Genomic DNA, 11762 nt, shown 5'->3' with positions numbered 1-11762 from the left:
ACTGTTCCAGCCTAACGTACATCAGTGCATTTAATTTGCATTTTATAGCATGTCTTGCCTTGAAGTAGTGCTGTCATATTTATGAATCTCCACCAGATCTAGACCAGCTGATTCGTCATGAAAAGTCAAAGAGTCACAGCTCCAGTGAATGGACTTCTCACAGCAGTTCCAGCAAAAGTCCACCAGCGCTTATTAAGGAAAAGGGTGAGCAGTCACTCCAGCTTTATGCTGTGACTTTAAAGCATTTTTTGAAACACACTTAACCTGTTAAATCTGTGTTTTTGCCTCAGTCCAACTGAACAACATTGGTCCCAGTTGTAACTACGTTCTCTTGAACACCAGCTCAGCGGGACAACAGAGAGAGGTATGAGTTTTTAAAGAGACGGAAGTTGTGATAGTGTTTTCTTCATTATTGTGAGGTGTATGCGAGTAAAACGGCTTCTTAAATGAGAAAGAAAATGTTGGACGGAACTTGATTTTGTCCACCGGGACTTGATTGGACCGTTGTGGTTTGCTACTGCTATGATGTCATGTGAGTGACAGGTTGTCCCGCCCTCATGCCAGTAAACACATCATCAAAGAAGAGATGTTGTTGCATGGTCCTGGCATTAAATCTTTATTTTGATTAAAGATTATGAGACGCATGAATAAAAATAAAAAATGTGCACGGATAAATCGATATAAAAACAATATAAACTGCAATATTCCATAAAAAAAACAAGAATTGAATTGAACTATTTTGATTTCATGTTGACTTAAACGCATATAATCGTTCTAGGACTGTGTACGCAATATGTATTTTCCTATTTCCATTCCTAGATTTTCACCTCCACATTTAATGAGGACGATCACAGAGATACTGGTATGAATCACTACTATGATTCATATTCACGGAACTCAGTTGCTCACAGACCAGCTCGGCCCTCCACGGCACCCAACAGGCTGGAGACTGAGGAAGCCCCTTCTGAAATATTTCACTCAGTTTTGGATGGGAGTGAGATGACAAGTCCTGATAGAGAACATCGGGCTCATTTGAAGCCTGTGATTAAAAGGAAAGTGTTAAGGTGGGGAAACGTTTAATAATTTCTTGATTTGATAGTTAAAGTAAAAAAACAACATCATCATCCATGCGCATGTGCAATGATAAACATTATTTTCTTTCTCCTTATATAGAAAGCATCAAGGTCGGTCTCATGTCTGTGATGAGTCAACGCATAGTGAAGATTCTGGTGAGTCCAGTCATTATGTTTCAGGAATACTAATCCACCAAGGCTGCATTTATTAGATTGAAAATACAGTAAAACAACACTGACCACAAACATTTGAAAGGTAGTGTACATATCCTGAAGAGTAGTATGGTAGTAATAATACCTCCCATACACCAGGTGGTGCAATTAGCCTTATTATAAACCCAGTAATCTTATCAGTAATCTTCTTAGTTACATTCCCCCTCCCTCTCAGCCATCTGCTTCTGCTTCAGAAGAGGATTTCATTTTCTTACTGAGGGCTAAAAGAGAGATCTTTCCATCTACCTCAAGATGTATAAAGCTTTTGACAGCCATTTGGAAAATGAAAGCAAGGACGACGAAGGATCCCTGTCCTCTTCTTTCTGGACAGATCGGGAAAGTGAGGGGGAAGATAGAGACTATGATAAGAAAGAAAACAGAAGGATTGAGAGAAAGCCTGAAAAAGACAATAATGATGAGAAGGAAAGATTTGTAATGGGAGATGATAAAAAGGAGAGGATGAAGGAAACGCTTCAAGGGAATGAGTTGGAGAAGAAGAAATATGTACAGGCTGAAACAAATCCTAAGGCAGATGAAGACGGAAGTGAGGTCGATAGAGAATGTTTCATAGAAGATGAAATGGAAAAAGGCATAAAGATAACAAGAACGGATCAAGAAAAAGAGGAGGAGGGAAAAGGCAAAGAGAATGAAGATGAGGAAAAAGAGATTTATGAGGAGGAAGAGAGTGAAGATGAGGAAAAAGAGTTTGAAGAGGAGGAAGAAGAAAGTGAAGAGGAGGAAACAGGACTAGAGAATGACGATGAGGAAGAAAGTGAAGAGGAGGAAGAAGAAAGTGAAGCTGAGGAAAGAGAGTTTGAAGAGGAGCAAAAAGGAAAAGAAAGTGAAGAGGAAGAAACGGGACATGAGAATAAAGAGGAAGTTAAAGAGAGTGAAGATGAAGAAAGTGAAGATGATGAAAAAGAGAGCGAAGAGGAAGAAATAGTAAAAGAGCTTGAAGAAGAAAGTAAAGTGGAGGGAGAGGAAGAAGGAAGTGAAGAGGTGAAAAACGGAGAAGAACTTTCAGAGGAGGAAGAAAAAAGTGAAGTAGAGGAAAAGAGAAAGGAAAGCGAAGAGAAAGAAGAAAGTGAAGAGAAAAAAGGAGTAACAAGTGAGGAAGAGGAAAAGGAAGAAGAAAGTCAATGGGAAGAAAGTGAAGGGGAGGAAGGAGGAAGTCGAGACGAGGAAGAAGAGTTTGAGCTGTGTACACAGGGGAAAAGGAATAAAAAGAAGGACGAGGACGATCTAGAAGAAAGTGAGGAGGAAGAGGATAGTGAGGAGGAGAAAGAGAGCTCTGTCAATGATGAAAACTCTGAGGAGAACAAAGCCCAAAGCAATGATTCAGAGAGCGAGAAAGATCAGGAGAGTGTAGAGGAAAGTGAAGAAGAAGAAGAAGAAGAAGAGTGTTTTCCAAAAGAAGACTCAAATAGTGAAGAAAAGTGTGCAGGTAAAGATTCGGACAGTGATGAAAAGAAAGAGGGTCTCACCAAGGAAGAGAGCACAAGTGGAAGTGGGGAAGAAGAACAAGACAAATCTTTTGTGAAGAAAGAGAGCACAGGAAACTCTGAAAGCGAGGGATCAGAGAACAGCAAACCGAATGAGAAAGAACCTAAAAACGAGGAAGACATGAATGACGAAGAGGAAAAAGACTTTTTCGCAAAAGACAGTACAGAGGAAAACCCTGACAGCAATGAGGAACAGGAGAGGGATGGTTTTGGAGATGGAAACAGTGAAGAGGAAGAGAGAGAATGCTTTATCAATGAATATGACAAAGAGACAGAACTTGGAAAGCGTGATGAAAAAGACGAAGATATAAGCAGAGATGTCAATCTGTCAGAGAACAGATCAGGAGCAGATGAACATGAAAGTGGGATGGCAGAGGATGAGGAAGTCTTTAAAGGAGGAAGTAAAGAAAAAGAGGAGATAGACTGGTTTTTTGACGCACCTGTTGGGGAAAAGGAGAGTTGGGACCTGGACAGGAAGTCATGGGCAAGTGATGATGATTATGCGACAATATCCAGTGGCCATTCGCAGAAAGAAGAGGAAGACGATCAGAACATGTTACCAGCTTGGGAAGAAGAGCATGCTGATGTACGACAGAAGAAGGAAACTAAAGACATCTATGATGAGGATTTTCACGAAAGTCTGGGCAGCCCCGCCGCAAGCATTTTAACGTCCGGTTATGGCACGTACAGACCAGACTCGTCTAAAGACGGAGACCCAGAGGAAGTGGACTATAGAGACGACTGCACTCTGGCTGGATTAGAAGAGGAGAGCGAGTCGGTCTTAGATGCTCGTGATTATGAGGATGACAGGAGTCTGGTGTGGTTCAGAGACGATCAAGCATTAGAAACATCTGACGGAGGAGCTCCGGCAAAATCACCGGATGATAGGAAAGATGTAGCCGTACACTGTACTGATCAAAGCCATGATGGATCTCAGGATGTTGGTCATCAATTTCCTGACACGCCAAGCGAAGGTCATGAAGCCGACCCGCAGGAGACTCCCACAGGGAATGACGCTGGAACACAAAATGTGGCATATTTCAATGATGGTTTGGAGGTTGAGGCTTTGCGGGACAGTCTTGACCACCCATTTAATTTGAGGCACAGGAGGGGCAGAGTTCAAAGGAGGGTTGATGGATATGATGACGGATCAAAGGGGAAGAGGGTCAGCGCTTATTCTGGCTGCCTTGGTGTGTTACACTGTTTACAGGGATTTGCTTGTTTTGTTTATTTGTATACATTTATTTAGTTTTCAGAGGTACAGCTGCAGAGGAAGTAGAGGGGAGACATTAATTTTATCATATAATATAATACTCCTTATGAAGATGCGTATACTGCTTGGAAGCGTGTAACATCTTAAATATTGATATGGTCCTATTAAATAAAAAATACAGTAAAAATAGTAATATTGTGAAATGTTATTACATTTGAAATAACTGTTTTCTGTTTGAATAATATATTTTAAAATGTCACAATTCTTATGATGGCAAATGTACATTTTCAGCATCATTACTCCAGCCTTCAGTGTCATAATCCTTCAGAAATCATTCTTATATGCTGATTTGTTGCTCAAGAAACAATATTTTCAATGTTGAAAACAGTTGTGTAGCTTAATATTTTTGTGTGAACCAATTTTTGTCAGGATTCTTTGATGAATAGAAAGTTGAAAAGGACAGCATTTATATGAAATAGATACAAAAATTGTACATTATTAATGTCTTTACTGTCACTTTTGATTAATTTGACATGTCCTTGCTGAATACAAGTATTATTTTTTTTTTTTTTAAATCTTACTGACCCTAAACTTTTGTATGGTTGTGTGAATGTATGTATGTATGTGTCAACATTTGAAGTATATCAAAACCTTTCATCAAAGTTATACATGAACAATACCCATTCTTGACTTTTTTTTGATCCACTTCAAATGTTGACTACTGTATATACATATATACAGTACTGTGCAAAAGTCTTAAAGGAGAACTCCGGTCAATTTTGACATTGAGCTCAATTTTTAGTAAATTTGGAGTGCTGTCAATACAGAGAACAACGACAAAAATCGGTGTTGCCTACACTGTGTTATCCTATTTTTAAAATTGGCACCCTATTGACTTAAATGGGGCAAATTTTAAACCTGCTTTTATTTCTCTTATCATCCTTGATGTGTCATACAAGTGCCCAGCCATGTTGAGTGATTCCTTCAGAGTGAACACGAGTGAATCTGACTGCAGTAGATGTGAAAGATATTCATAAAAATTATGTTATTTTAGCCAGCGCACATACCTGTATTTAGTTCCTGTTTTCAGTCGAAGTCCAAAGTAGTCGATTGTCGAGTTCATGCGCATAGGTTTAGTTACCAATGATCACGCGCGTGAACTCGACAATCGACTACTTTGGACTTCGACCGAAAACAGGAACTAAATACAGGTATGTGCGCTTGTTGAATTAACATCATTTTTATGAATATCTTTCACATCTACTGCAGTCAGATTCTCTCGTGTTCACTTGTAATGACACATCAAGGATGATAAGAGAAATAAAAGCAGGTTTAAAATTTGCCCCATTGAAGTCAATAGGGTGCAAATTTTAAAAATAGGATAACACAGTGTAGGCAACACCGATTTTTGTCGTTGTTCTCTGTATTGACAGCACTCCAAATTTACTAAAAATTGAGCTCAATGTTAAAATTGACCGGAGTTCTCCTTTAAGCATGTTAGTATTCTCTGCAAAAAAAATATGTATATATTTTGCTGTAGTGTGTCAGTAGGAAATATAAGTTTACATTTGTGGAGCACCGGCTGTTGTCAGACTGGCATACAAAAATCTCACTGGATTATTACAATTAATGGCAAATGTTTGGAAATGTAAACTGGTATTTCCTACTGACATACTATATCAAAAGATATAACTAACAGGCTATAATGTATAATATCATAGATGTTTAGGATGTGTGCAATCATTTGCTTATGTTTTGTAGGTACAGTTAGTGAGCTGGAGGAGCGTTTGGACCACATGCGGATCGGTGCATCTCGTGTGCAGTATGACTCGGAGAGTGAAGAAACAGGAAGTTACAGTGGCAGATCCAGCTCTGTGACGGAGGAACCCCCGAGTGCTTTCCGGGAATACATCAGAGGCATGGTCAGTACACACACGTCTTCCTACTTATCAGTCTTACACCGGAATTGCCCTTGGAAAAAACGTTGGTTTGATTTTGACATTGATGGTAATATAAAAGCAGCACCCCACCCCCATTTTATTTTTTGTTCATTTATGATAGACTTTTAATTGCAATTTCATGTCATATTAAAGCCATTACCTATAGATTTGGTAGGATCTCACTTATAATTCATAACATAATCTTGATTATGCAATCAGCATTATTACAATTTAGCTTTCTCTAAACTTATCTAAACAAGCATACATGCATAACTGAAATTCTTTTATTCAGGGATCGACTAAGGTTATTAGCTCATATTGACAATTAATCAATTCTGTAATGTTATATTTTAAAGGTAAGAAATGAAGACAAGGAGGCATAACAGAGACTTAACTTTAGAGTCGCCTACATCAGAGTACATGCATATAATGTATGTTGAGGAATTATGGTGACATTATAGGTGATCGACAGGAAGCAAAGTGGGAGGATATGGGACAGGATGGCGAAAGGTCCCCGAGCCGGGACTCAAACTCCGATTATATGTTGGAGCGCTGCTGCCAATGAGGCTGTCGGCTTCAACTCATCGCTTTATTTTAATATTAAAAATGAATTGAACTAATGAAAATTTTGAAAGAAAATGAGACAAGGAATCTACTGTTGCTAAAGAAACGAACACAAATTTCACACATATCTGTTTGACGGATAAATCGCACATATTTTTTAAATGTATAGAATATTTTAACCTTACCTTATATTCTCGGTTCATGTATTAAATGCGTGTCCTTGAAATTGCATGCAGTTTTCTAATGTATTTACTTAACCTGATAAGTCAATGTCAGTGGTATGACCCATTTCAGATGCGACAAAATTGCAACAACATTGGCTGCATAAAAATATATTTTAATTGTTTGATCAAAGTTATTGCTAGGGACAATTTTAGTGGTCACTGGATATTGGTAGGGACATGACTCTATAGCGTCCCTACTAATTTCTACGCACTTGTCCTCCAACAGACACGATCACACAGCGAGAGTGACATTCGCCCTCGTCCAAAGTCATGTAAGTTCCATTTTCATGTCTAGTTTTAGGTTTCTTTGACCCATGACTGTCAGTTTGCATGCATTTACAGAATCCGATTCTCTTCACAGTTATACGGCCAGTTTTTGATCATCCTCACACGAGGAACTTGAAGAAAACGGATCCAGTGGCAAAGTATGGCATCCTGTATTTGGTCATAAATAAACGATTCAAGACTTGAATCTCTTGTTATTGGCTCAGTTGCTGTTAAAGATCTCAGAATATTTGAAGGATGTACACTAGAAATGTGATAGATAACCCACTGACTGATCGTAACATTGATCTAAATGTGTTGACTGCTTTCTCAGGTATTTGCAATATAAGCAGGACTGGGAGATGTTTAAACCTCCAGGAGAGAAGAGCAGGAAGGAGCTACACTGGGCCATCAGGGTAATCCTGGACTTGTTTTAGTAGTGGCTGCTTGCTAAGAAAAACTAGAGTATTAATGTGTGCAAGTTTGATTTTTATTACAATATTTGTATTTTTCTCAGGAACAACTCATGTATCAGCCTCCACCAGTAAGACACACATATCCACATATTTATTTTTGGAAAGGACTGCCTGGATTCTCTCAATCTGAGTGTTTTTTTTCTTGTCTCTACAGATGAGACCTCAGAAGACATTCATCCCCAACAATTATGTGGTTCCAACAGAGAAGAAGCGATCTGCTCTAAGATGGGAGATCCGAAATGATTTAGCACACGGCATTATCCCAACAAAAATCTCCTATCCCTGACATGAAGAATGTTCCACCGATGCCTTATCTTTTATATACTCTTAATGTTATTATTTATTCATATGATATTAACCTTTTTTTAACATGTGGAATGTGAAATGAGACAACTTGATCACTGTTTTTATGAAATAAACATTTTAATACTCTGAAATCAGTGCTGTGTTCATGGCAGGTCTCTGTATGGGAGTTTAAAGGGATACAGGGGAGTGTAACGCACATCATGCCAAAGAAGCTTCTTTTCAAGAAATTTTACAGCTTCCAGAGTGAGAACCAGGCTCTCGTGTTTCAACATGCTGTGAACGTTAAGACCTGTAAAAACAAGACAAATTGCATATGTTTTTCCAACTTCACAGAAGCTTTAATACAAAAGCCACATTCCCTTATGTTCAGTCTTCAATAAATGTGCGCTTATAATGTGGTTAGTTTGTTTACCTATTGCTGGAATAATATTCACTGTTTTCATATTCTCGGTTGCCTTGAGAATGTTCTGAGGGAATTCTTCACCTCTGGAACGCAAGCATGCAAAAAAAGAAGAAATTATTTAAACCCAAAAGTCCACAAATGAAGAGTGTTTGAATGAAATTGAGTTATTTTTGTCCCTCCATTGACAGTCTACACAACTACCACTCGAATGCTTCAAAAAGTTAATAAAGACAAGAGATCGTAAAACTAATCCATATAAATTGAGCAGTTTAGTCAATTTTCTGAAGAGACTCGATAGCTTTATATGATGAACAGATTGGAACGACATGAGGGCAAGTAATTAATGACTGTATTTTACATTTTTGGGTAAACTATCCCTTTAAGGAAACAAATATGTATATCAGGTTTGCAACGGCATATACATCCACTCTTGCAGACTTACACATCAACGATGAGGACTGAATCCCCCCACTGTCTGTGTTTGACCAGGTCCTGAAGATAGTTGGGGTCTAGAGTGGGAATCTCCAGTGAGTCCACAATATGAAGGTAATCCTGGAAAAATAATGAGACTTTTGTCTAACAGAATATTTATGAACCAAAACACTTTTCACGTATTGACAAAAACCACTTAGTTCTTTAAAAATGATATGTGCTTATTAATGTATTAATTACTTCTACCAACTAATCAAGTATTCTCGTAAGCGTAGAATCTGTCATTTATAATACATACGGGTGTGCTGCTCGAATGGCGGAAGCCATGTTTTTACACTTAGTGGCACTGTGACGAATGCGAGGGGGAGATTACTCATGACTGCCGGCAGATTTGAAATAATACGGCCACTGTAGGAGTTAAAACACCCTCTGAAAGGGAAGAGCTAAAGTAATATTCTGTTGGTAGTCATATACAATTTCACCGCTAGATGGGAGTAATTCCTACACAGTGTAGCTTTAACTAAAACTATTAAAAATAGTTTTTATTGAAATAAAGCTGAAATAAAATAGTTTTATTTATTAATTACATGAAAAAAAAGTTTTAGGAACTTAAGATTTAAGAAGTCCTAAAATTACTAAAGCTAAAACTAATAAAAAATACCCAGCAAACATTGGTCCGATGGCACCGTCGAGTCCCTGGCCAAAAATAGTCACGTAGGATGGCATAAATCGGTAAAAATAAGTAGCACAGAACAGATAATGTCAAAGACGTCCATTCGACTTTCATTTTGGAACTATGTTTTAATCATGACGGGATGTGTAGGAGGGACTTCTTTTCAACGGTAATTAAACGTCCAAATGTTTGCTGGGTAAAAGCTAAATAGAACTGTAATATGTATGTATATATATATATATATATATATATATATATATATATATATATATATATATATATAAAACACATAAAATAACTAATACTTAAAATTGAAATGACAACTGAACATTTAAAAATTAAAAACCTACAAAATATGAAATAATAAAACAGTATAATATTGAAGTGCATTCCAAAGCAAGCAAGACTTTTAGAGCGCAGCCCCCCCCCTCACCTGAGCCAGTTTGGCAGTTAGGGCGATTTTCAGCCCTTGCACCCGCACCTTCATGGGCAACATGTAATAATAGCTGGTTGGTCCTCGTGGACCATGAGCTACTCCTCCTGAATGTGCAAGAAGAGCATTTGTTTAGTGATTCAGAGGGTTCACTGTTATATATTGTCACATCTATGCGTTTAAAACTGAAGTCAAATTATATCTCACCTCCCCTCCATAGTGGAGAACGAATGCTTCCATGTCGTGCCCGCCCACTTCCTTTTTGTTTCCAAGGTTTCCTGCCTCCACCGCTGACTTCAGCTCTTGACTTGACTTTTGCATGGCTCTAAAGTAAATCACATTACATACGTTTATTTCATTCGCAATGATTCGATATGACTGAGGTTCATAGAACATGATTTGGACGGTATCTTAATGGACAAACCGGGAAACATAAAATGGTCCTCAGGGTTACTTACTATTCGCTTGAAATTACGTTGCCAGACCTCTACAGCATGGAGAATGTCCAACCTATTATAAGGAACAGAAAAAAGTTGCATTTGTTTGCAGCATAACTCCATCCTGAAATCCTTCAGAAGATTAAATGGTTTACCTAACAGGCACTGAGAAGACATCAGGGTGTAGGTCAACCACACCAAGCGGTTCACTGTCAAGACTGGCCAAAGACTCCAGCCACGTTTGAGTGGGTGCCAGGTGAGCTGGGATATCAGCGTCACATCTGCGCAGAACTGGAAGATCAGAGCCGGATGGAGGAGCCCTCTCTGAAAGTTCAGACACGCTCAGTTTGATGAAAACACACACCACATGCATTTTTAAATGGCATTGTTGCACTTTCATTGACAATGTACAAAAATTTAGCATGGAAGCCATTCCTTCCAATCCTTTAAATACTTCAGTTGTTATTACTGTGAACCTATATTAAATTAATATAGGTTGTCCTTGCTCTCCATCTGTCATTTGGTTGAATAGCTTTATAGATAATAATGGCTCATAGAAAGTTCTGTTTCATTGTGGCAGCTGTTCTGTAACTATGGTATATTTGTAAAAACTACTTTTAGCGGGGTGTACTTTTAACTCAAGGATGAAAGTAGGAGTGTAGAACTGAAAACACTTCGAAACGCCAGATACATTTTCTTCTCAGAAAAATAATGGATTATAATTCTCTATTAAATAAACAAAGCTTTGCCTACTTTGTCCCGCGACTCCGATGAGATTTGATGGGAGTCGCAGATTTGATGGAAGCGCGCTTTCTCCAGAGACCGATGAGATGAACTGGTTTGAGAAAAATCATGGTTTAACTAGTCAGTGTGTATCAGCATGAACAAAAATATCGTATGCACAAGCGTTTAATATGACGAATTACATGCGCACTTACCCTTTTAACAACTGTTCTTCCACATATTGCAAACGTGGCACGAAACATGATGCGGAATGAATAAAATAAATACTAAATGCACTGTTGTTATAATTTCAGCTTCTTACATTATTTGGTTTCCCTGTCAGGAAGGTCGTGATGGTGTGCGCACAATTCCGTCGCCCACATATGACGTAAGCCGCGTTGTTGTCACATGTTCCTTCAGAAATCATTATAATATGCTGATTTGATACTCAGTTGTTATCAATGTTAGAAACGGTTTTGCTGCCTAATGATTTTTTAAAACCTGTAAGATTTTTTTCAGGATTCATTGATACATAAAAAGTTAAAAAGAACGGCGTATTAGAATGATTTGTGAGGGATCATGTGACACTGACGACTGGAATAATGGCTGGTGAAAATTCAGCTTTGCATCACAGAAATAAATAATATTTTAAAGTATATTAAAAAAGAAAACCATTATTTTAAATTGTAATAATATTTCACAATATTTGTGGGGTTTTTTTATCAAATAAATGCAGCCTTGGTGAGCATAAAATACTTAATTTAAAAACATAAAAAATCTTATTATCCCAAATTTTTGAATGGCAGTATATATATACATATATATATATATATATATATATGTGTGTGTGTGTGTGTAGTATTCTAATAAGTATACATAGATTGAG

General features: G+C 37.8%; 2 protein-coding genes across 2 annotated transcripts; one reads left to right on the top strand and one right to left on the bottom strand.

The window, feature by feature from the left end:
* The first annotated feature begins 1479 nt into the window (after nt 1-1479).
* Nucleotides 1480-7763, top strand: hyls1 (HYLS1 centriolar and ciliogenesis associated). The gene is made up of 7 exons (XM_079597170.1): nt 1480-3978; nt 5763-5923; nt 6956-7001; nt 7091-7154; nt 7328-7409; nt 7511-7537; nt 7624-7763. Exons 1-7 carry the CDS (start codon nt 1539-1541, stop codon nt 7753-7755), a joined length of 2952 nt encoding a protein of 983 aa, XP_079453296.1. The 5' UTR covers nt 1480-1538; the 3' UTR covers nt 7756-7763.
* Nucleotides 7764-7873: 110 nt separating this feature from the next.
* Nucleotides 7874-11306, bottom strand: mrpl4 (mitochondrial ribosomal protein L4). Its single transcript, XM_079597171.1, has 9 exons — nt 11092-11306; nt 10907-10988; nt 10309-10477; nt 10175-10226; nt 9924-10041; nt 9717-9823; nt 8621-8730; nt 8188-8261; nt 7874-8064 (listed from the first exon to the last, which is right to left on the bottom strand). Exons 1-9 carry the CDS (start codon nt 11137-11139, stop codon nt 7919-7921), a joined length of 906 nt encoding a protein of 301 aa, XP_079453297.1. The 5' UTR covers nt 11140-11306; the 3' UTR covers nt 7874-7918.
* Nucleotides 11307-11762: the final 456 nt, after the last annotated feature.

The sequence above is a fragment of the Phoxinus phoxinus genome (assembly GCF_949152265.1).
Source record: "Phoxinus phoxinus genome assembly, chromosome: 22".
NCBI lineage: Eukaryota > Metazoa > Chordata > Actinopteri > Cypriniformes > Leuciscidae > Phoxinus > Phoxinus phoxinus.
The sequence above is the reverse complement of the archived record's forward strand: the minus strand, read 5'-3'. Positions and strand labels throughout refer to the sequence as shown.

Bases quoted from the DNA above. Each gene is read 5' to 3' on its own strand.
- hyls1 (XM_079597170.1), top strand. From the start codon at position 1,539: ATGTATAAAGCTTTTGACAGCCATTTGGAAAATGAAAGCAAGGACGAC. The intron at 7,002-7,090 runs GTAAGTTCCATT...TTCTCTTCACAG, and splicing joins TCGCCCTCGTCCAAAGTCAT to TTATACGGCCAGTTTTTGAT. The intron at 7,155-7,327 runs GTATGGCATCCT...CTGCTTTCTCAG, and splicing joins AAAACGGATCCAGTGGCAAA to GTATTTGCAATATAAGCAGG.
- mrpl4 (XM_079597171.1), bottom strand. From the start codon at position 11,139: ATGTTTCGTGCCACGTTTGCAATATGTGGAAGAACAGTTGTTAAAAGG. The intron at 10,478-10,906 runs GTAGGCAAAGCT...CTGAACTTTCAG, and splicing joins CATCGGAGTCGCGGGACAAA to AGAGGGCTCCTCCATCCGGC. The intron at 8,262-8,620 runs GTAAGTCTGCAA...CTTGCGTTCCAG, and splicing joins TCAGTCCTCATCGTTGATGT to AGGTGAAGAATTCCCTCAGA.